Source organism: Cetorhinus maximus, chromosome 21 (assembly GCF_964194155.1).
Source record: "Cetorhinus maximus chromosome 21, sCetMax3.hap1.1, whole genome shotgun sequence".
Lineage (NCBI taxonomy): Eukaryota > Metazoa > Chordata > Chondrichthyes > Lamniformes > Cetorhinidae > Cetorhinus > Cetorhinus maximus.
Genome location: NC_135899.1, coordinates 49,672,527 through 49,698,188, shown reverse-complemented (window position 1 = coordinate 49,698,188; position 25,662 = coordinate 49,672,527). Strand labels below are relative to the sequence as shown.

The following is a 25,662-nucleotide window of genomic DNA, read 5'->3' as shown; positions in this document are numbered from 1 at the left end:
AAATTTAAGGGGAAAAAAACTAATAGAGAATGAGGAAGTGAACAAATAGGCAAATTTTTAAAAATCTCTTGCTCTCATAAGTTCAACGTTACCTCATAAAGCCAGCACATGGTGTTCAAATTAAATCCCTCTAAAACCATGCACCACCCCCCCTCCGCCCGGCTCCCTGTCCTCGTAAACAGCACTGCCCCACACGTCCGCTGAAAACACACAAGCTGGCTGAAACCATCCGTGCTGCACTTCACTTACTGCTCCATGTTCAACCCACCTACTGCCCGCCTTCCATTTCAGCACCCCATATGGACCACCCTTCCTAAGCAAGTTCTAACAGCAAACATTCTTTGGATCAAGGAATGTGGAACAGGGGAAGTCACGAACAAGTTCCTTGTGACAAACCCCATCTGTCGAATGGCAGGCTTTGAACTGCCACGGGCGTGACAGTGGTCTTTGTTAAAAAGGTTCAGAAAAGGCCAGGGTCCCTCTGCAGCCAACTCCCACCACTGCGGCCTCAGTACAAACCCCTTATGTACTTGTGGAGAGGCACAAACAATGAGGAGTCTATCGCTTGGCTTCAGGGATTCACATTCGCTAAATAAATACTAATATTACTCAGACTTCTGGCCAGCAGCACTTGCCGGTCACCTCCAGATCACCTTTGACCTTCAGGAGACCTGCTGCTCTTAGTTTCTCTGGGTGCCCATCCAAGGTCTATCAGCTGTGGTACATTTGCTCGAGTCAGCTGAGAGGGGTACCTACTGGGATTTGAACCCTGCTCAGAGACCTGTCATGGACTGAAGAAATAAAGTAGTTTTGGGAGGAAAAACCCAACCAAATCAATATATTGTGAGATACATTTAAAAGATCTTTGCAGTTGCACATTTCCTGTTCACAAACTTCACTTCCTGTTGTCACAGATTTAAGTCATGCTTTTGATGTCAACATTTAACACCACATAAGAAATAGGAGCAGGAGTAGACCATACAGCTGGTTGAGCCTGCTCTGCTATTCAATAAGATCATGCCTGATGAAACGGAAGACATGTTGCCGAAGCTTTTTGTCCTGCACTCATCAGGACAAATGCAAGAATGTCAAATTTGCATGATCGCAACAATTTATACTACAGGAGAAAAGGGTGCTGATTGGTTCACAAGTTGACTCTGATTGGCCAAGGTGTTGCCAAGGAGCCACTGCTGGCTGTTTGTAATAGGCAGAGTGTAGACCATACTCAACCAACCCGTGCTTGCAAAATCCAAAACAAAATGTCTGCTGTTAGATACGATTCCGTAATTGGGCAACACTTGCTGAATGATCCTGAGTGCACCAATAGCTACACTAACAACCAATTTAAGGGAATCAGTTAAGCTCATAACATGGCTCATTTTTACGCTTGCTAGAAACTACATACATTCATTTGCAGGGACCCATTATCTGGAAACAAAAGCAATATGTTCAAGCCTTGCACCTTTTTTGAATTATCTGCAACCTTGGGAAGGCTCCAATTGATTTCTCCATAGCAACACCTCAGCCAATCAGAGTTGACTTAGCAACCAATCAGCACCCTTTTGTCCTGTAATATAATTGTGATTTTTGAAATTTGGCATTCATGGGTTTGTCCCGCTGAGTGCAAGATGAAAAGCCCTGGCAAACTGTCTCTCTTTTCAGCAATATTATGGCTCATCTTCTGCCTGCTCCCAACATACCTCAATTTCTTGAAAGACCAAAAACCTGTCTAATCAAACCTTAAATATATTCAATGATGGAGCATTGATCTTTGAGTAGAGAATTCCAAAGATTCACAACACTTTGAGAGAAAAAAATTCTTCTCATCTTAGTCCTAAATGATCAACCCCTTATCCTGAGACATCCCCATGTTTTAGATTCCCCAGTTAGGGGAAACAGTCGCTCAGTGTTTACCATATAAAGCACCTTCAGAATCTTCTATGTTTCAATGAGATCATCTCTCAATCTTCTAAGCTCCAGACACTTTAGCCCCAAATCACTCAGCTTTGCATCCCAGTACCCAATCTACCGAAACTTCCCTGTACTACCTCCAAGGCAAGTATATCCTTCCTTAGATATGGAGACCAATACAATGCACAGTACTCCAGTTGTGCTCTGACCAAAGCCCTGTACAATTGTAGCAAGACTTTCTTATTCTTGTACTCTAATCGCCTTGCAATCAGTTATAATGGAAATTCCCTATGTAAACAGAGGCTGGGCAGAACTGTGGCCGCAAGTTCCCTTGTATCTTGTGCCACCATTGGCACTTCATCAAGAACAATGCCATGGGAGATCAACTGACACCAGGCAAAAACTGAAGGAGATTAACGTATCCGGTGAGGTCCCAATGTTTTGAGCTGCCTTTCCCTTTCAGACCCAGTTCTCAATGTTTTTTCTCTTAAAATTTGCTTTGACATTTGGGATCTCCCCTCATGCAAGCGATGGGAGCTGCTCAGAGCCAAAGGGTAAATGGGAGACTCACGGCAGGTGAAGCAACAAACTGAGAGGGTGGCCTGCGTCCCTTGGGTTTGGGCCTGTCTGTTGTTGGGTGCTTCAGCCTCTCTGTCGGTCCAGCGAGTGTGTCAAAGGTGACCGAGTCTGAGGGGGGGAAAACAAACACAAAATATTTCTAACTCTGAGTTTCCGGAGGTAGGATAATGGGTTTTAATTCATCCTAGCTTTGCAGTCAATTGAATATTAGCCATTACCTGGTGGTAATTTTGTGCACAGTGCCTTTAAGAAATACGTGCCTAAATGGTCACGTGATTTCCATGTCAGCTGCTACGTAAGGGACTTAACCAAATATTTCAGATATGTCTTAGAAACAGTATTAATTACAACTGCCATCTATAGAAATACATTCTTTGGATCTAAAGTTCTAAGAAGACACTTCAACACTGACGGAGTATCGCCCTGGTGGAGGTGCCATCTTTTGGATGAGACATTAAACTGAAGGTCTGTCTGCTGTCTCAGTGGATGTAAAAGATTCTCGCGAATGCTATTTTAAAGAAGAAGCGGGAGGTTTTCCTGGATGTCCTGGCCAATCTTTATCCCTCAACCAAATCAAGCAGATTATCTGGTTATTATCACATTGCTTTTTGTGGGAACTTGCTGTGCACAAACTGGCTGTCCACATTATAACAGTGGCAGTTAATTGTATGTTAATTGTAGGCAGGTGGTGAGCATTAACTGGGCACTCACTTTGCCCCCTATAAATAGACAAAGACTAAACTGTAGTTGTTCGGTTAAGAGGTACATGTAATATGTTATTCTGTAAATAAATATCTGTGTAAAGATTGGTTCCAGTTGTATCCTTCACCAACAGGCTTTCCGCAATAGAACAGTGACTACACTTGAATAAGCACTTCATTGAATGTAAAGTAATTTGGGAATCTTGCTGTCTTGAAAGGCACTATATAAATGCAAGTTTTTCTGTCAAATTCACTCAACACCAGCAGCTTGCATTTATATAGTGATTCAGCAGGCAGAATATAACACCGAGTCACAAAAGGAGATCAAGGGCAAGTGACCAAAAGTTTGGTCAAATAGGGAAGTTCCAAGGAGTATCTTAAAGAAGAAGAGAGAGGCAGAGAGGTTTAGGGAGGAAATTCCAGAGTTTAAGACCAAGACAGCTGAAGGTATGATTCCCATTGGTGCAGCATTCAAAATCAGGGATGTACAAATAGCCAGAATTGGAAGAGCACAGAGATTTTGGACGTCATAGGGCTGGAGGAGATTACAAAAATTAGGAGGAATGAAAAATGTGTTCCAGAAATTTGGTTTTGAAAATGTGCAGCCTATAAATTGCTATGAGCTCTGCTCCTCATTTATCTCTTTACTCTGGGACTCAGTCCAATTCAACCTCGAATGAAGGACTAGCAATCTTGTCTACCTGCTGGCTGTCGGGGTCTGACAGGCAATGGGCATCTAGCTATTTTTTTCACAAAAAAATAGCATTTTTACATAATTCCTTTCCCTATTTTTTAATCTAGCATTGGGTTATACAAGTCTCAAGGGAGTTAGAAGAGACTATCACAACTTGAATGCTCGTATTCTTAACTATCCTGACCCCCCCGATAGATTTCAACACGGGTGATTGAACAAGAAAGAGAGAACCCGCAATTATATTGCACCTTTCACATCCACAGGATTGTTTAAAAGTGCTTTACAACCAACAAGCTCCTTTAGAAATGTTGTCGCTGCTATAATGTGGGAAATACGAAAGTCCCACAAACAGCAAATGACATAAATAACTAATTAGCCTGTTTTTGATGGTGTTGGTTGAGGGACGGTGTTGGCTGGGTTGGTGGGGTTGGGGTGCTGCGGTGGGGTGGGGTGGGGGGGTGGGTTTTCATCTGTTCTTCTTCGAACAGACAGGGCCTTGGTTTAATATCTCAGCCAAAAGCTGACACCTCTGACACCTCTGACAGTGCAGCGATCCTTCAGAGTGCATTAAAGCGTCAGTATAGATTTGCTGCTCACCCTCTGGAGTGAGTCCTAAACTGACCACCTGCTGACTCAGTGTGAATGTTACCTCTGGGCCATATTCAGCACATGATTATTGATGATAAGTTTACAGCAATACAGAGAAGTGGTTTTGGAAGTGTGAGGTCATGCACTTTGGTAGGAAGAATAGAGGCATAGACTATTTTCTAAATGGGGAGAGAATTCAGAAATCTGGACTTGGGGGTCCTAGTCCAGGATTCTCTTAAGGTTAACTTGCAGGTTGAGTCGGTGGTTAGGAAGGCAAATGCAATGTTGGCATTTATTTCGAGAGGACTGGAATATAAAAGCAGGGATGTGCTGCTGAGGCTTTATAAGGCTCTGGTCAGACCACATTTAGAATATTGTGAGCAATTTTGGGCCCCGTATCTCAGGAAGGATGTGCTGGCCCTGGAGAGGGTCCAGAGGAGGTTCACGAGAATCATCCCAGGAATGAAAGGCTTAACATATGAGGAACGTTTGAGGACTCTGGGTCTATACTCGATGGAGTTTAGAAGGATGAGGGGGGATCTGATTGAAACTTACAGAATACTGAAAGGCCTGGATAGAGTGGACATGAGGAAAATGTTTCCATTAGTAGGAGAGACTAGGACCCGAGGGCACAGCCTCAGAGTAAAGGGGAGACCTTTTAGAACAGAGATGAGGAGAAACTTCTTTAGCCAGAGAGTGGTGAATCTATGGAATTCATTGCTACAGAAGGCTGTGGAGGCCAGGTAATTGAGTGTATTTAAGACCGAGATAGATAGGGTCTTGATTGGTAAGGGGATCAAAGGTTACGGGAAGAAGGCGGGAGAATGGGGTTGAGAAACTTATCAGCCATGATTGAATGGCGGAGCAGACTCGATGGACCGAATGGCCTAATTTCTGCTCCTATGTCTTATGGTCTTATGGTCTAGATGGAGCCCAGGTTCGAGACATGCTGAGTATAAAAGCTGCTTCCTATTTGCTGGCTGTTCTTATTCCTACTAATTATCATTGCATACATTTAAATGCCAATCTAGGAGTACTGTTTGCTGCAAACACTACACATTCCAATTTGACAAGAAAAAACTTGCATTTATAAAGCACCTTTCCCAACCTTAGGTGGTTTTAAAGCACTTTATAGTCATTAAAATACTTTTGAAGTGTAGTCACTATTGTAATGTAAGAGGTGCGGCAGCCAATTTGTGCCCAGTAAGCTCCCATAAACAACAATATGATAATGACTGGGCCATTTGTTTGAGTAATGTTGGTTGAGGGATAAATATAGGCCAGAGCACTGGGAAGAACTCCCCCGCTCCTCTCCAAAGTAGTGCCATGAGATCTTCTGCATCTGCCTGATAGGGAGAGCGGGGCCTTATTTTAATGCCTCATCCAAAAGACAGCATCTCTGACAGTGCAGCACTCCCTCAGTACAGTACTGCACAGGAGTGTCAGCCTGGATTATGTGCTCAAACTTTATGGAGTGGGTCTTTGAATCTTCTGATTCATGGGGGAGAATTTTCGGCTCAGCGAGCGGGGGCAGGGCCCACTCGCCGAGGCAAATTATCATGTATCCCGACATCACCGCGCGTCCTTTAGATTTTCAGTTCGGCGGGCGCACAGCTGCGTGCACGTCAAACTGTCAAAGGCCTATTAAGGCCATTAATTAACTAATTAACCCTATTGAGAAAGCTGCCCGTCCAACCTTAAGGGTGACGGGCAGGCGAAGAGCCTAGGCGGCCTTTGCATTTTTCATGGAACCTCATCCACTGGCGGGATGAGGTTTCATGAATGTTTTTGAAATCTTGGAAAAATTTTTAAATAAAATTAATACACGTGTCCAAGCTCATGTGATAGTTTCACAGGAGGGGACATGGTCTAAAAGATTTTTTTCTCCTTTAGTAAACTTTAGAAACTTTAAACTAATCTCCCTGAGGCACCCCTGTGCCTCAGGGAGATTTCTGCATGCACGCGAAAGAGCGCACTCCCGACTCAGGGAACTCCTACCCCTCCCCCACCCCTGCCCGCACGGGGAGCACACAGCGCTTCCGGGCGTGTGTCACGCTGGGTGGGCCTTAATTGGCTTGCCCATGTAAAATGGCGGCGGGGACCCGATTGGGGGCGCTGATCAGGTCTGCGCCGGTCTGCAGCCGCCCCTGCACAACCCTCCCAATGGGGGGAAAATTCCCTCCATAATTGAGACTCTTCCCCACTGAGCCATGGCTGATCCCTTGGGCCTCAGAGAAGCTGACACACCCTTGTGAATAACTGAAAACCAGGAGGAAAGGCACGAGTGAGAAACAGCTCTAAATAAATGTCTATGATCAAGATCACTGCTTCAAGGTGGCTGAATAGGTTGGATTTTTATGTGGGTTCTGGAAAACCCAACCTGTGCACTTTTGCACCTCCCGAGATGCACACCCGACCCATGTGTGACTTTGCCTGGGACTTCTGTCTTTTCACACACGGTTCAGGTTTGCAGTGCATTTTGCGAGCTGTGATGGAGTGCATGAGGAGGTGGTTGCAGAGGCAGGCCAGTTAGAAGGACAACCTCGGATCTCCAACACAGCAACCCTGCTCCCAACATTGTTTAAAGGCCCCCTAAACCTGATCCCTCACCCCAAGTCCCCTCAGATCGCCCATGCCACCTCAATCCCCCCCCACGCCATGCTGCCAATCCCTTGCCAACCCATGTCCCCTCAGGTCCCCTATGCCGCCACTATGCCCCCATTTATCCTCCATAGCCACTCACCCACTGCCCAATATGTACAATCCTCAGGACCCTACAATAGGAATGGGAATTATTTGAAAATCAATGGGGGGGTGGGGGGAATTAAACCTCTGACATTCTAATAAAATGTTGAATTTAAACACACTATCATTGATACTGAAAAAATCCCTACTCCAATGTAAAAAAATGTAATCCTTAAAATGCCTATTAGGTTTGTGAGCAAAAAAGAAACCACATAAAAGGCATATTATTTTATTACAGCCTCTTAAACTATCAACCATTCTTGGATCAATAGACCATCTACTGAAGCCAATACAGCTTTTGAAATAGAGCCAAGCTATAATGGCTACACCTGTCAGAACAAAAGATTCCAGCTACATTGCTTGAAACTGACGGAAAAAATGGTGTTCTATCTTCCATTTCAAAACAGGGTACCTGTCAATCAATGGAAGGGAGCAGGGGCTTAGATTTTTTTCAAATTTTAAAAACAGATTTTTTTTTAGTATTTTTAATAGCCAGAGCTGTTTAAATTACAGTACAAAACATGACAGCAGAGGCAGACAGGACATATTGTTTTTACATTTTTGAATGCATAAGGTCACTTTTGACAATTGGAAAAGTAGAGTAATGAATGACAACATTTGCACATCGCTGGTCAATGTAAGGGTCAGCTTTGCAGCTCAGGGCCCTACGATGAACATTACATTAAAACATACATCCACATTACAGTACAGCATCGAAAAGTGACATTTGAAGGGGTCAAAACATTTTATACTTACCTCAGAATGTTCCTGACTTCTCATCAGGCTTCAGCTAGTGATCAGGACCTCTTCAGGTGACATTTTCTAGGGTTTCCCAAAACTCCGCCCCACCGTGCTGTGTGGGAGGAAATACAATTTTCCTATGCCTGCACAATGGTTTGTGATGAAGTGTCTCGGACATCCAAACTTTGGAGCACAATCCATAGAGCCTCACCATTTACTGAGTTTGGTTAGCATTGACATTAATGACAGGGAGGAGTTTGCTACCAAGCATGCAGAATAGCGACAGATTGTCCTTCAAGCTGCATCACGCTTCCAGTCACAACGTCTTAATGATGAGGGAGAGCGGTGGCAGAGAAAGAAAGAAAAGGAAGCAAATCCTGCATTCTGGATCCCGCTACCACCTTCCCCCATGTGCCCAAAGACCTGCGGGTCGAGAATCGGCCTGCTCAGTCACATGAAGACCCACGGCAGAAACCCGCAACCCAGATTAGGCGTCATCCATGAATCGAGGGACAGCCAACCACGACAACAATGGAGACTCCGACTTTGGAAGAAATGCGTGTGCATTTTGTACACCAGGGACAGAATTTTGCCCTCATTAGGAGGGCTCGGCGGGGGCGGGCAGGAGTGTTCGGGAAGCCGCCCGCCGCCCGCGATCGGGGCCGGATCACGATTTCCTGCTGGTGAGCCAATTAAGGCCCGCCCAGCATGAAACACGTGCTGCAGCGCTCAGCCCTGCCTGTGTGGTGGGGGTGGTGGGGGGAGAGGGCAAGAGCGCAAGTTCGCCCATGTGTGTGCATGTGCGCTGGAAAAGCTCCCTGAGGCACAGAGCTGCCTCGAGGAGATGAAGATATGTATAAAGAAAAAGAATTTTAAGGTGTTAAAATACATGTGACTCTCACATGAGCAGGGGCATGTTAGAAATTAGTTTGAAATTTAAAAAAAAATTTTTAATGACTGATCGAAACCTCATCCCGCCTGTGGATGAGGTTTCGTAAAAAATGCAAAGGCCGCCTGGTCTTTTTACCCGCCCGCCAACCGTGAGGTTGGACGGGCAGCGAAAAATTAAATTCAATTACATCGTTAATGGCCTTAATGGGCCTTTTAATTGTTGGCGGGCGTGCTGCCAACTCTCGCGCGCCCGCCGATTGAAATATCGCGCGAGTACGCGATGATGTCGGGATGCTTGCCCGACGTCACCGAGTGTCATTTAACGCTCATTCGGGTCAGGCGCACGACCGCCCAATGAGGTACAAATTCAGTCCCAGGCCTTCTGGACCCATAAAAGTGCCACATGAAAATGGTGCAGGGTTGGGAAGGCAGAAGAAAATTGTTTCTCTTCTGAAAAAAATACTAAGTGCAGCATTTTGCACCCTGACTCCTGCCTCAACTTGGAGGCAAAAATTCTGCCCAATAAATTAAATTATTTTTTTACCGCATTGGATTTCGGGATTTGAATCAGTGTTTGGGGGTCACATTCCAATTTAATTTTTTTTTTCTGTGAAACCTGACACCTCGGGTGGAACTATCCCAGATTTACACAAAGTGCGGTAGCGGGCAGGAACAGAGTCATTTTACACAACGGCCACAATGATGGGCTTTTGTGCTGTATTGTCCCATACCCACCTCATTAATTATGCAGCCACAGCAAACATACCATCTCGCTGGCGGGCGGCCTCTGATTTGCCCGCAAAGCCGTTACCTCACCGCTTCCTCATGCAGGGCACCATATTTCAATTGCAGTTGCGCGCACACTTCTCAATGCTTGCAGCCCAGGGCTGCTCCGCTGAAGACATGGCCCCAAAAGACAGGAATAGTTCAGCCCCCTGATTTAGTGATGCATCTCTGGGACACCTTCTGGATGCTGTGAAGACCCGGGGCAATGTGCTCTACCCCAGCTATGGCCGCAGGAGGCCCATCAGTCTCACCACTCCGGTGGCAGAGGTGGTCAGTGCCAATGCTGCACACAAGAAGTTGGCCATCCAGTGCAGAAAACAGATGAATGGTCTCATCCATGCCACTAGGGTAAGGCAATTATCTTTTCACTCTAAACTCACACACTCGCAAGGCCATCACACATTCACTGGCATCTCACTCACTGCCAGCTCAAGGGACATCACCACTCACTCTCTCACACAGATGCCCTCACATGTCCATCTGGCTTCATCTGCCCTGGAGACTGCCTCCTCAGCCCACTTGAGACCACTTGCATTGATCAACATGTGCCCCCACATACACACCCTGGGATACCCCACTTCTCCAGTGCAGCCCTCGCCCTGCAGCCTCTTCCCTTGCCTGAGGCCACTTCTCCCCCTTCCTCAAGCCACCCCCACCTTATGACTGGTCTGGTAGGTAGAGACCTGCCCATGAGCTCCCCTAAAAGTGATGTGGTGCTGCCTGCAAAACCTGGATCTGATGACTACGAGTGCTGCCCGAAGTAAGGTAGGCACACAAACCTCGAAGTCCCAAGTAAAGTGCAGCCCGCCAGGTGCATGTCGCTTATGTACAATTGTGAAACACTGATGTGTCCGGATGATCCAGTGTGAGGGGATGATTCCGGCAAGCAGGGCTTATAATGAAATGCTAAAGTATTGAAATTGGGCTCCCAGTGTGTGGTGACAGGAAATGTAGCCTGCCATTGATGGGTGGAATGGACGATTGCAAACTGGTTTCATGACAGTGTGAAACTGATTTTTGGCCTTTGCGCCACGTTGTGTTTCCTACCCTCCCCCGGCCTGCCATGATGCCTGACACCTACAGGGCCAGAAAACTCCGGGCCTAGTCTTTTGCATGACATGGGAAAAGAAGTAATTACAATGGAAGTACAGTGGGACTCTTGTGGACTCACATTCTAGGGTCTTACAATGTTTTTATCCTCGTCGCCACTTTTATGTCTTGGGTAAATGAGTTCGTCGGTCATTACTATGCTCAATATTCTACCGGTTATATTATGGACAGAGAATAAATTGGAGTTTGCAAGAATGCAATTTTTGCAATTGTGAAGTCAGTAATTTTTGAATAAGGAGAGATCCCCCTCCAGAATTGTGGTAAAGTGAGGTACATTGTCCCTTTAAGAGAATGCAAGTGTACTGATAATGTGACAGCAATGAATCATTGCATAGCGCGGGCAACTGAGAACTGTAAGTCTAGTTCTGGAGGTTTCCGAGTGAGCACGTATGATCTGGTGCTCTGCTATATGTCTCAATAAACCATCACTGTTTATTTTTATATCAGTCCCTCCCCATTATTGATTGCAAGTAGCAATTGAGGAGAACATAGGAAGGTGTGCAGTTAGAGTTCGATTGGTCAATGAACTCATTTAGCCAAGACATAAAAAGGAAAATGGTGGTCCGAAGTGTGCAAAGACAACTTGGCCAAGGTGTTAGAAGTCAAACCACAAAACAAATAGTATCTTCACACTGCAGATACCAGCTCAGTACTGGTATCTGATTTGAAGTACATAAGGCCACAGCACCAGATTAGACCACCACCATGAATATATAAAACATCACAAGACAGCACAATGCAATATAGGTTAGATAGAGAATGAAGCTCCCTCTACACTGTTCCATCAAACATTCCTGGAGCTGTGCTTACCTTGGTGTTTGAGAGGACAGTTTGATTGATTGTAGGAATTTTACACTGCTCAGAGCTATGGATCCACCCTGTGCTGCAAATCCAGTTATTTGAAACATCACCCTGCCATTGTTACTATTACCTGAATCACTGGTCCGGTCTCTGGCTGGTTTACTCTGCTCCTGAGGAGGGACAGCTTGCTCTCCACTAACTCTGTAAAGAAAACATTTGTAAACATCACCTCTTCAACATCTAACTGCCTGTGCCTTTTTAAAAAGAAAGAAAAAGCAAAGCATAATTATGTAAATCTGCCCCTTATTTTAAACATCCATCCGTCTGACTTTCTCTTCCTTGTCCTAATGCTGCTTTGACATTATATGAGATCCATGCTGACACCAATAGCCCTAATGGACGGATCTCACGCAGTCGGCTGCAAGTCAAATGGAGACTGATTTTTCACCAGGTTTTACTGATGGCCAGTCTTGGCTTTACTGAGTTGGGTGTTTCCTGGTGCTGGACACCTTATGGTACCTCCCCACCATAGCCTAATGTTCTATTGATACCTTGACAACAGGTGTCAATGACACATTGGACAATAGTGAGGGGAGACAAAGCTTATCCTGTTCTCACATAATATGCGCACAAGTACACTTTCCAGCAGATATCATTGATCAAGAATGGGAAGACTGCGAATTCTCTCGGTTGACATGTCTCCATACTTAGAGTAAATGCTTGCAGTTTCCATTCAGCCAGGTCCTCATAGTCTTGTTAAAGACTTAAATAGGCCTTTTTCATAACCACAGCAAAGGACTGGTGCCTTCACAATCAACCGAGGAATGACTCTCACGCAACCGGTTTAGCCAGGGTTGGAGAGGGACAGTGGATTCTCTCTATGGTCACAGCGTGTACGACATGATTGATCAGGGGGAGGCTTTCTCACCTGTCCTGAGGGAAGGTAAAACCATCTGTGGAAAGGTTTATTTTTCTAAGCTCTCACTTAATTCTTTTTCTGATTATTTTAAAATTGGTGTCCCCTCATTACCACCTCACAAACCAGTGGAGGAAATCAACTGTCAAGTATCCTAACTCTTCATAGCCTTGAAGATCTCTGAGTTCATCCCTCAGCACTAGTGAAAAAAAATCTTTCTGTTGTCAGAAAATTTAGATTTGTTGTCATCTAAGTCATTACTAAATACAGTGAATAGTTGAGGCCATAACACAGGTCCTTGTGAACATCACTAGTCACATCCTGCCAATTAAAGGTCCTGCCATTATCCCTACTCTCTATCTCCTGCCACTCAGCCAATTTCCGAACCAGGTTAAAGCATTGTCTTCAATCCCATGAGCTTTGAGAAATGGGAGCAGGAGCAGACCATTCGGTTCCTCAAGCCTGTTCCGCTATTCAGTAAGATCATGGCTGATCTGATTGTAGCCTTAACTCCTGTTTCCTCTTGTCCCCAATATCTCCCTGGTTGATCAAAAATCCATCTCACCCAGCCTTGAATAAATTCAATGATCCAGCCTCCACTGCTCTCTGTGGAAGAGAATTCCAAATACTAATGTGTCTCTGAGAGAAAAAAAATCCCCCTCATCTCAGTCTTAAATCTGAGATCCCTTATTCTGAAAATGTGCCCCCTTGTTCTAGATTTTACCACAAGGGGAAACATCCTCTCAGCATCTACCATGTCAAGCCCCCTCAGAATCTTATATGTTTCAATATGATCACCTCCCATTCTTCTAAACTCCAATGGGTATAGGCCCAACCTGCACAACCTTGCCTCATAAGACAACCCCTTCATACCAGGAATCAGCCTAATGAACTTTCTCTCAACTGTTTCCAATGCAAGTTTAATCCATCTTTAAGTAAGGAGACCAAAACTGTACACAGTACCTTAAATGTGCTCTCACCAATGTCCTGTACTGTTGTAGCAAGACTTCCCTACTTATATATCCCATCACCCTTACAGTAGAGACCAATATTCCATTAGCCTTCCTAATGGCTTTCTGTATCTACATGTTAATTTTTTGTGATTCCTGACCCAGATCCCTCTGTAACGCAGCATTCTGCAGTCTCCCTCCATTTAAGTGATATTCTGTGTTTCTATTCTTCCTGCCCATGTGGACAACCTCACATTTTTCCACATTATACTCATCTACCAAATTTTTGCTCACTCACCTAACCTATCACAACTTGCTTTCCTACCTATTTTTGTATCATCAGCAAATTTGGACACAATTCATCCAAGACATTATTATAGATTGTAAATAGTTGAGCCCCCAGCACTGACCCCTGTGACACTGTACTAGTTGCAGTTTGCTAACCTGAAGATGTCCCTATCCTGACGCTGTTTCTTGTTGGTTAGGCAATCCTCTATCCATTGCTAATGTATAACCCCAACAGCATGAGGTCTTATCTTGAGTAGTAACCTTTTATGTGGCACCTTATCAAATCCCTTTTAGAAGCCTTTAATTTTAGTTAAACAATCTCTTATGAGGAATTTTATCAGATGCCTTCTGAAAGTCCATATAAATAAAATCCATAAACATTCCCCTGTCCATTACTTGCACCATGTTCTCAAAAAATGCAAATCAGTTTTTTTTCCTTTATTCTTCCACGGGATGTGGGCATCGCTGGCAAGGCCAGAATTTTGTTGCCCATCCCTAATTACCCTTGAACTGAATGGCTTGCTAGGCCATTTCAGAGGGCAGTTAAAAGTCTACCACGTTGCTGTGGGTCTGGAGTCACATGTAGGCCAGACCAGATAAGGATGGTAGATTTCCTTACCTAAAGGACGTTAGTGAACCAGATGGGTTTTTATGACAATCGATGATAGTTTCGTGGCCAGACATTTGTCAGGTATGATCTACCATTTACAAATTCACTTTGGCTCTCTGATCAGCTGAAAAATTTCAAGATGTTTGGTCACCTATTTTTGAGTGTAGACTTGAGTAATTTCCCAACAATAGATGTTAAACTGACTGCTCCTGAAATGAGAGAAGTTTGGCAGAGCATATTAGGGCATCTGCAACATTCTCACCTATTTCCTCTAAATGCCTCGGATGGAAATCATCTGGTCCTGGGAGTTTATCACTCTTTATTGCTATTATTTTCAGCATTACTGTTATTTGCTTACACTAGTTTGGGTGAGCCCTTGACCATAATTCAATACAAGTTTCCTTGCATGTCTGGCATGCTGACCACTTCCTCCACTGTAAGTACTGGCACAAAGTGATTTGTCAGCATGCCCGCCAATTCCATATTGACAATTGATGGGCGCTTTTGGTGGACTACCTCCCTGTGAGTGCTGCATGGGGTGAATGACCAGCTGGCTGAGGAAGAGCAATAAGAACAAAACAAAAGATGAATAAATAAGTTCAGAGTTAGTTCCTTCTTCTATTTCTCCAACAGAGTTTGGGTGAGTAGACAAGATGTATATGTTTTACCATGAGAAGAATTAAGAAGCATCACCCCAAACTTATTCAGCTGAATAATGAGTAGCTCCTGGACAGCACTTTCCAGGAACACATATTCAGATGTATGTTTGTAAGGTCACTGCACAATTTACCTGGTCCTTGTAGAGTTTGCTGGTGCTTGAAGCCATGTGTGATTAAGGGTTGAAGCAATTTACTGAAAATGGCACCAAGTAAACTACCCAACGAGAGGCCTGAATCTTTGAAATCATTGTCCTTGACAACCTATGAATGGGTGATTGTTGCTGGTTGGTTTTTCCCTCCTCTGCTCGTCTGCCTTCTCCTCTTGGAGGGGCTATCATGGCTCCTGGAGGCTTGTGCCAAAAGACCTCAGTTACCTCACAGATTCTTGGCCTTACCCTTCGGTCTCTATGAGCCCTACACTTCATTTTATACACAACGCCATCAACTTGGACCTCAAGCGAAAGGCAGCAATCCAATGTGCCGACAGAAACATTGGATGTGAATGACCACAAATGGAGGTGCCAACTTACTGACCAGGCCCACACTGGTAGAGGAAGTGATGCAAGGGGCAGTGCTGCCAAAGTAAGCCGGGCAATAAGGAAACTAGTCATGCTGATGAAAGGGCTACATTGTGAAATCCAAGATTGTGGGCAATAAAGGTTGAAAAAATATGTAAATAAGTTCTAAAAAGAAAGCTGGGCTGGGGGAAACTAGCAAGTAATATAAAAATGGACAGTAAGAGCTTATTTAAATATATAAAAAGGGAGAGAGAGGCCAAAGTGAACATAGGCCCCTTTAGAGAATGAGACTGGGGAAATAATAATGGAGAACCAGGAATTGGCAGAACAGTTCAATAAATACTCTGCTTCTGTCTTTATGGTAGAAGATACTAATAGCATTCCAAAAATACTAAATAATCAAGGGGCAAAAGGCAGGGAGGAGATAAATACAATAACGATCACTAGAGAAGAAGTACTAGGGAAACTAATGGGGCTAAAGGCCAATAAATCCCCTGGACCTGATGAGTTGCATCCCAGGATATTAAAGGACGTAGCTACAGAGATAGTGGATGCATTGATAGTAATCTTCCAAGAATCCTTAGATTCTGGAAAAGTTCCAGAGGATTGGAGAATGGCCAATGTAACACCCTTATTCAAAAAGGGAGGGAGACAAAAAAAACAGGTAACTATAGGCCAGTTAACTTAACAGCTGTCATTGGGAAAATGTTGGAGTCTACTATAAAGAATGTAATAGCAGAGCATTTAGAAATACATAATCTAATCAAGCAGAGTCAGCATAGCTTCATGAAGGGGAAGTCATGCCTAAAAAATTTATTAGAATTCTTTGAGGAGGTAACAAGCAGGATAGATAAAGGGGAACCAGTAGATGTAATATATTTGGATTTCCAAAAGGCGTTCGATAAGGTACCATACATAAGGCTACTTAGTAAGATAAAAGCCCATGGTGTTGGTGATAGTATATTAGCATGAATAGAGGATTAGCTAACTAATAGAAGACAGAGAGTTGGGGTAAAGGGGGCATTTTCAAGATGGCAACCTGTAACTAATGGAGTGCCACAAGGATCAGTGCTGTGGCCTCAATTATTTACAATATATATTAATGACTTAGATGAGGGAAGTGAATGTACTATCACCAGGGTTGGTGGATGACATAAAAATAGATGGGGAGGCAAGTGGTGAGGATAACATAAAGAGTCTACAGAGGGATATAAACAGGTTAAGTGAATGAGCAAAAACTTGGCAGATGGAATATAATGTGGGAAGATGTGAGGTTATACGCTTTGGCAAGAAGTTTAGAGGAGCTGAATATTATTTAAATGGAGAAAGACTGCAGAAGGCTGCAGCTCAGAGGGATTTGGGCGTCCTTGTGCATGAATCCCAAGAAGCTAACATACAAGTTCAGCAGGTAATAGGGAAGGCAAATGGAATGTTGGCCTTTATTTCAAAGGGAATGGAGTATAAAAATAGGGGAGTCTTGCTAAAACTATACAAGGCACTAGTTAGACCACACCTAGAATACTGTGAACAGTTTTGGTCCCCTTATCTAAGGAAAGATATACTGGCATTGTAGGCAGTCCAGAGAAGGTTCATGAGTTTGATCCCGAGTATGGAGGGATTTTCTTATGAGGAGAGGTTGAGTAGGTTGGGCCTGTACTCTTGGAGTTTAGAAGAATGAGAGGTGACCTTATTGAAACATATAAAATTCTTAGGGTGTTTGACAGGGTAGATGCTGAGAGGTTGTTTACCCTTGTGGGAGAGTCTAGGACCAGAGGGCATAATCTCAGAGTAAGGGGGCACCCATTTAACACAGAGCTAAGGAGGAATTTCTTCTCTCAGAGGGTAATCAATCTGTGGAATTCTTTACCGCAGAGGGCTGTAGAGGCTGGGTCATTAATTATATTCAAGACTGAGATAGACAGATTTTTAATCAGTAACAGAATCAAGGGTTATGGGGAAAAGGCAGGAAAGTGGAGTTGAGGATTATCAGATCAGCCATGATCTCATTGAATGGCAGAGCGGACTCGATGAGCTGAATGGCCTACTTCTGCTCCTATGCCTTATGGTCTTATCGTCCCAAATATAAAGGCTTATTTTATCCCAGACCTCCAATTATGATGCCCTGTTGTATAACTTTTAGAATGAGAATAGGAGTTTCTCAGGTCATTATATTTAACAATGACCAATCATCCACTATATTTTTCATATTTTTCAAGGTGCATTGTCTATTTCACAGAGATGACACTACTTTAACACAGAGAAATAACATGCAGTACTACAGATGAAGCAGTAATGGAAATGGAGATGGTGCAGACAGTGCTACCCTGACTATAAAACATCACATTGTCCCACTTACTTATTTGGCAGGCTACCCAACACTGGCTTCACTTTTACAGGAGGTGGCACCTTTCTGGGAGGCAGCATGTTGGGTTTGACTGCAGGTTCTGACCATTCGCTCGTAGGCTCATTCTTCTCATCTGTAAGAGAGAGGAGACAGTAAGTGAGAGAGGGAGGAAACAGAAAGGCAAGAGCACAGAAAGAGGGTGAGAGAGCGAACATCAGACAGACATAGATGCAACATGAGAGGTAGGAACAGTTACAGATGAAAGTGAGAGAAAAAGATTAAAACACAGAGATTTAACACTCCCACCAATGATCACCCAACATGTCCATCCCTATGGTGACCTATCAATTGGAAAGTGAATTGAGTCTTTGTTACCTGACTAGATGAATCCTGACTTTTCCATATTTCCAATATTTTCATAATCAATATAAAGTGCAAAATGCCAATAATTATTTTCATTTCCCAATGAGTTTTCTCTCAGGGATGCTCACAGCAGATTAATCCCCAATTTGTGACAACTCCGGAACAATCATGGAGGATTGGTGACCTTGGTGAGGGCACAAGGGGGAGGATTTTCCCCTTGTCGGGTGAGTGCGGTGGGCGGGCCCAGGAGCAGCCGCTGGCCAATTGGCGGCCAAGCCAGTGTGAATCGCGCGCTGAAACATTCAGCGCTGCCTGGGTTGGACGGGGGAGGAGGGCGAGCGCGGAAGTCAGTGCATGTGTGCGGGTGCGCTCACAGAAAGCCCCCTGAAGGCACAAGACTGCCTCAGGTGGCTGAAGATTTTTAATAAAGATGGTAAAATTAAGGAAAACATGTCCCTGCTCGTGTGACTCTGTCACATGAGCAGGGACATGTTAGAAATGAGATTTAAACATTTTTATTTTATTTTTAATTAACATCGGAAACCTCATCCAACCCGTGGATGAGGTTTCCTCAAAAATCTAAAGGCCGCTTGGCCTTTACTGTTGGTGTAGATGAGGTTTTCATGGGGAATTTTTAACCTACTGGTTCACACAACCACTAACAGAACTTGAGTTTGCCCACACATGATGCAGTGTTTCTGGTTTCCTGCCAGTGTGTTGTTTGTTTGAGAATTTCCTCCTCATGCTGCAGGTTTCTATAACAAACTAATATCTGCTGACTGGCCAAACTGAACTTTAAAGTTTAGGCTAATGGTTGCAAAAACAAGTCTCCTCAGATGGAGATGATGGTACTTGCTACCCTTTGTCCTCTGCCCGCTACCCTCTTCTTGCTGTCTGCTACACTCGCACTGCCCTCTGCCCACTACACGCTGCCTTCTGCTTGTTACCCCCTGTCCATTAATCTCAGCCTTCTGCCATTCACACATTCGTCTTGCTAATGTTTTCATACCTTGTTAACACACACCAGTGAGGCCACAGCAGTTAGTGTTGCATCTTACACTTGGCGTTTCGTTATAATAATAGTTAATAGAAATATCACACCGTGAGTTAACTGTTACTGTTATTTGTGTTGTAACCACAATCAAGGGATGTAACTGTGAACAGGCAACTGTAGAAGCCAACATTCCTCTCTTAGCATCACTAAACTGAAGTATAAACTGTTGCCCATTGCAGTTAGCACAGACTCTGTGAGGCACAGAGTGCAATGAAAGTAATTTCAACAACAAGAACTTACATTTCTGTAGCATTCATAAAAGGGAACAACTCACTCCTGTTTTGTACTCTATAGCCATTTTGTGTCTCAGTGTAAACTCCTGTGCATGTAAAGCGCACAGAGTGAAAAAGACAATGAGTCACCTTCACCTGGGTGACGGTGCCATTGCGGTAATATCACTGTCCAGAGGCCCAGGCTAATTCTCTGGGGGAATGGGTTCAAATCTTACCACAGTAGAATTGAAAACTAGTCTCAGCAATGGTGACCATGAAACTAACATTGATTGTTGTAAAAACCCACCTAATGCCCTTTAGGGAAGGAAATCTGCCGTCCTTACCTGGTCTGGCATACATGTGACTCCAAACCCACAGCAATGTGATTGACTCTTAACTGCCCTATGAAATGGCCTAGCAAGCCACTCAGTTCAAGGGCAACAAATGCTGGCCTTGTCAGTGATGCCCACATCACATAAAGGAAATAAGAAAAAACGTCTTCTCACCTCCTCCCTGTCTCTTTCTCTCTTTGTTCCCAATTCTGGCTCTCTGGATCCTGCCATTGAGTTAGCTCTCACCGCCCATGAACTTATTCTATTGTGGATGACCACATTGATAATCTGGTCTTTATGGAGACCGCGGTTGAAAAGTGATGACATATTTCCCCTTAATGAAGCTTTGATGTCTTTGTTTCCAAAAAAGCACACATGTCCACACAATCACTGTGACTGCCTATTTCTACCTTTGCAACATCGTTTAACTCTGCTGTTGCCTCAGCTCATCTGCTGCTGAAATCCTCATCCATGCCTTTGCTACCTCTAGACTTGACTATTTTACTGCACTCCAGGCTGCTCTCCCTACCTACCTTCCCTAAGCTTGAGGTCATCCAAAACTCTGCTGCCTGAGTCCTGACTCACACGAAATTCCTCTCACCCATCTCCCCTGTGCTGGTCAATCTACATTTACTGGTAGTTGAATAAAGTCTCGATTTTAACATTCTCATCCTTGTTTACAAAGCTTTCTGAAGCCTTGACCCTCCCTATCTCTGTAAGTTCCTCCAGCCTTACAACACCCTGAGATCTTTGTGCTCCACCAATTCTGGCCTCTTGAGCATCCCTGGTCTTAATTGTTCCACCGTTGGTGACTGTGTTTTCTGGTGCCAATTTGCCATAAGTTCTAGAATTCCCTACCTTAACCTCTCCACCTTTCTATCTCTTTCTCCTCCTTTAAGACACTCCTTAAAACCTATCTATTTGACCAAGCTTTTGGTTATCTCTCCTTCTATCCAGTATCTCTTATGTGGTTCAGTGTTGAATTTTCGTTTGATGACACGAGTCATGTGCCTTTGGACATTTTATTATAGTAAAGGCGCTATATAAATGCAAATTGTTTTCGTTTGGGCCCATGTGGATTCCAGCATCTTTACACTGTGACTGGATGAGCTGCAACCCACCCATAGCAGAAGAGCCTTGGCTGAATAACAGAGCTGGCTATACTGTTCACAGAGGAGACAGGATCCATTGATCACTGGTGGCCCAGCAAACCTACGAAGGACAGTGATGCCCCACACTGTTGTGAATTTCCTCAGAGCAAGATGCACACAATCCACATTTGGCAGGGGGTGCAGTATCAATAACCTTGCAAATCCTAGTGTGTGAGCACCTAATAGCATAGACCTTGACTTTATATGATAGTGTAAAACCTGTTTTAAATCTGCCCCAATTTCTATTACTGGCGGCTTCGTTTTAGAATAGGCTGCAACTCACTGGGCAGGATTTTCCGCTCCCACCCGCCATGGGACCTGAAATTCCCGTCCGAAGCCAACAGACCTTTTACTGGTCCATTCAATTTTCCGTCTCGCCCGTGATGATTCCCGTGGCGGGTGGGACCGGAAAATCCCGCCCACTATCACTTGTTTTACTATTGCACAAAACAAAGATCTGCCTCAGTTGGTATTCAATTCCTTTGCCCGCTTTTTAGTAATGAACTGATTAGCCCTTCAGTTAAAATAGTTGGCAGAGCAATGTATATGAATCCACCAGTGCCCATGCACTAACATTCACTCAGCGACATGTCAAGGCTTCTGCCTCTTACGTTGAGAACAGCGACATTTATAAGATGCTCTTCCAACTTAAGACTTTTTTGATAAAGGTGCCTGCACTGTCAGAACATCAGGCGACACTGAAGGCAAAACGTTAAGAATGAGTGAGGCCATTTTGAGCTACCTGCCCTTTTCACTCACACTTAAAAGCTAGTAATATTTTCTACACTTACCTTTGTGGTCAACTTTCCAAATGAGCAGCTCCGGGGTCTTTGCTGTTGCCATAGTGTCAGGTTTAGAAGCTAAAATAAAATAGAACCTCAAAGAGGAGTCCAACTTCCAAATAAGTCATGTTTCACGTACAGATGAGAAAAAGGTGTGAAAATGCAGTGTAGTCAGAAACTGCTTTGAATGTGGCATGAACTACCTGCCACAACTTTAGGTGCCATAGCTACACATATCTTAAGTTAAATTGTATCCATATCCTGTATGACAGATTAGAACTTTCCGAGCTGCTTAATGTTTCAGAAACATATGCAGAAGAGGGAAATACAGTTTCCTTGGAATCTACAAGTTCCTCTTTCAAAATCAAGGTTTTACTTCCCTGGCACTAACTCCACGCCTACGCTCACATTCAATGCAAACTCTGACATAAGGCAATAGTCAAAAAGCCCTGGGAACATCTCACTGCAAAGCAGCTTTGCGTCCTTGCAAACTGCAGTCTACCACGGTCTGGCTGACAGCCCCAGGTTGAGTCACATGCCGTGTGGTTTAATGCAGTTTCCTGAGGCCACGTAACCCACACGATTCCTGTAGAAACTCAGCAGAGTGATATAAAACAGCAGTTTCGTGTTCACACAGTGCCATACCACGTCAGTCAGAAGCAGGTCAAACCGTTTCAGGCACTGATGATGCCAAGCTGAATGCCCCCAGTGTTTTGGGTGCCAGGTTCCATGACACCATGCCCATTCATTGGCTCAAGTTCTCTGTGAACTGCACTACCTACAAACTAAACAGTCGTCACATCAAGCTAATTTGGGGCTCAGTTTCAATGTGAGTTAGGCATCTAATCCTGGTGGGGGTCAGCTTCCTGACCCTGGGGAGGGGATCAATTGCCCAACCCAGAGAAGGGGTTCAATTCCCAGCCCTGGGGATCTTTCTACTGACCCCCAAGCAGTGCTGTAAAAGTGATTACCTTCTTCCTGAAATGGTCCTTGTTTTGCTTCAGCTGTCGAGTTTCCCGAGGCCTGCGAAATTTGGCTGCCCCATGTATAACCTGTAACGTATGTTGAATGGGAGGCTGCCAGCCTCAATAATGTATTTAAATTGCCAACACATCACCTGGGAGCAGTTTGGCATCCCACCCCCTTGTTCCATCTCCATTAAACCCGAAATTAGGCGGCTTGGGGTTGGTACTCAGATTTTTAAATTTTAATGTCACTTAACCTGCCTTTGGGTATTAAAATTCACCCCAATATTCCAGCTGAGCCCTAAACAATGTTTTATAAAGATTTTGGGTAACTGCCTTGCTTTGGTTCCTCTAATTATAAAGCCAAGGATTCCGTATGCTTTTTTAACAGCCTTCTCAACTTGTCCTGTCACCTTCAAAGATTTTGTACATTCACCCAGATCCCTCTATCCTGCATCATGTTTAAAATTGTACCATTGTCCGTCCTTATTTTAAGATCTTGCATCTGTTGGGCCACAGTTGGAACTTATTTCCCTCTGGACCCTGCAAGTGGGCTTTGTTGTTTGTGTGTTTCACTGTATACCACCACCCCTTGAGAAATTTCAGAGTGACCAATACACAGCGTGCCTGGCTCCTACTGTGGGTGCTGATCTCAGTGGCATCATGCAGCTGGTGACACAGAAAGCGAGTGGCTGAATGCAGGTGGCAGCCTTCCCCAGCACAATACAGAAAAGAAGCGGCTTGTGGGCAGAATTAGCTGATGGAAAAATAGATTGGCAAGAGAAATTTGGCTAGATTCTGTTCCACAGGCCACCCGGTGGCACAGTGCCTTAAGAATCTACCTGATTCCTTGTACAATGGGTTATGTCAGTCACAGGCACACAGGATAGGAGCTGTAGATACCAGCTGCTTACTGTGAGGTGATTGCAAGAAGCAAATTATAGGAGGAAACCAACATTGCACCTGGGAGTTGGCTATGTACATGCCTCTGAATTACAGAAAAGTGCATGTGGGGACCTTGTACAGTGAATCAGAAAGCATAGGGTAAATGGTATATATGCAAATTATATATGGGGAAGAATATTCCCCCCATCGGGGGGGGAAGTGCAGGAGTGGGCGCGGGCAGGCGTGCCTCCGATCGGCAGGCCAATTAAGGCCAGCGTGGCATCCGCCAGAAAGCACTATGCGCTCCCTGTGCGGGCGGCGGGGTGGGGGGGGTGGGGGGGTGTATTCCCTCATCCGAGAGTACGCTGGGGTAGACGGAGTATACAGTGGTGTAGATGGAGGGTACGGTGGGGAAGACGGAGGGTATGGTGGGGTACATGGAGGGTATAATTGTGTAGGAGGAGGGTACGATAGGGTCGACGGAGGGTATGGTGGGATAGATAGAGAATACAGTGGTGCAGACGGAGTGTACAGTGGTGCAGATGGAGTGTACGGTGATGCAGATGGAGTGTACGATGATGCAGATGGAGTGTACGGTGGTACAGATGGAGTGTACAGTGGTGCAGATGGAGTGTACGGTGATGTAGATGGAGTGTACGGTGATGTAGATGGAGTGTACGGTGGTGCAGATGGAGTGCACGATGATGTAGATGGAGTGCACGGTGGTGCAGATGGAGTGTACAGTGATGTAGATGGAGTGTACGGTGATGTAGATGGAGTGTACGGTGATGTAGATGGAGTGTACGGTGGTGCAGACGGAGTGTACAGTGGTGCAGACGGAGTGTACGGTGATGTAGATGGAGTGTACGGTGGTGCGGATGGAGTGTACGGTGATGTAGATGGAGTGGACGGTGATGTAGATGGAGTGGACGGTGGTGCGGATGGAGTGTACGGTGATGTAGATGGAGTGTACGGTGGTGCGGATGGAGTGTACGGTGATGTAGATGGAGTGTACGGTGGTGCGGATGGAGTGTACGGTGATGTAGATGGAGGGCATGGTGGGGTAGAAAGAGGAAATGGTAACTGGACAAATAATCTAGAGAACACGAATTAAAATTCTACCATGGCAAATGTTTCAAAGACTTGGCTTGTATTCCCTTGATACAGGAGAAAGGGTGGGCGATCTGATCAAGGCATTTAAAAATATTTAAAGGTTTGTTAAGGTTGGTGCGGAGAAAATTCCCTCTTATGGGGGTCCAAGGACAAGGGGGTCGACGGAGGGTATGGTGGGATAGATAGAGGATACAGTGGTGCAGACGGAGTGTACAGTGGTGCAGATGGAGTGTACGGTGATGTAGATGGAGTGTACGGTGATGCAGATGGAGTGTACGGTGATGCAGATGGAGTGTACGATGATGTAGATGGAGTGTACGGTGGTGCAGATGGAGTGTACAGTGGTGCAGATGGAGTGTACGGTGATGTAGATGGAGTGTACGATGATGCAGATGGAGTGTACGATGATGTAGATGGAGTGTACGGTGGTGCAGATGGAGTGTACAGTGGTGCAGATGGAGTGTACGGTGATGTAGATGGAGTGTACGGTGATGTAGATGGAGTGTACGGTGGTGCAGATGGAGTGTACGATGATGTAGATGGAGTGTACGGTGGTGCAGATGGAGTGTACGGTGATGTAGATGGAGTGTACGGTGATGTAGATGGAGTGTACGGTGATGTAGATGGAGTGTACGGTGGTGCAGATGGAGTGTACAGTGGTGCAGATGGAGTGTACGGTGATGTAGATGGAGTGTACGGTGGTGCGGATGGAGTGTACGGTGATGTAGATGGAGTGTACGGTGATGTAGATGGAGTGTACGGTGGTGCGGATGGAGTGTACGGTGATGTAGATGGAGTGTACGGTGGTGCGGATGGAGTGTACGGTGATGTAGATGGAGGGCATGGTGGGGTAGAAAGAGGAAATGGTAACTGGACAAATAATCTAGAGAACACGAATTAAAATTCTACCATGGCAAATGTTTCAAAGACTTGGCTTGTATTCCCTTGATACAGGAGAAAGGGTGGGCGATCT

The 25,662-nt window shown here is 44.8% G+C and overlaps 1 protein-coding gene across 5 annotated transcripts in view; it reads right to left on the bottom strand.

Annotated features, from left to right (window-relative positions):
* sh3d21 (SH3 domain containing 21) overlaps positions 1-25,662 on the bottom strand; it is a 97,961-nt gene that overhangs the window by 8,883 nt on the left and 63,416 nt on the right. For 3 of the 5 annotated variants that reach the window (XM_078566938.1, XM_078566939.1, XM_078566940.1), the window contains exons 11-14: positions 21,736-21,804; positions 17,845-17,965; positions 11,678-11,748; positions 2,483-2,598 (exon numbers count right to left, since the gene is read on the bottom strand). In XM_078566938.1, coding sequence (XP_078423064.1) covers positions 2,483-2,598; positions 11,678-11,748; positions 17,845-17,965; positions 21,736-21,804 — 377 coding nt within the window. The remainder of the gene's footprint in view (positions 1-2,482; positions 2,599-11,677; positions 11,749-17,844; positions 17,966-21,735; positions 21,805-25,662) is intronic. The other 2 variants (XM_078566942.1, XM_078566943.1) reach the window with 1 other exon arrangement.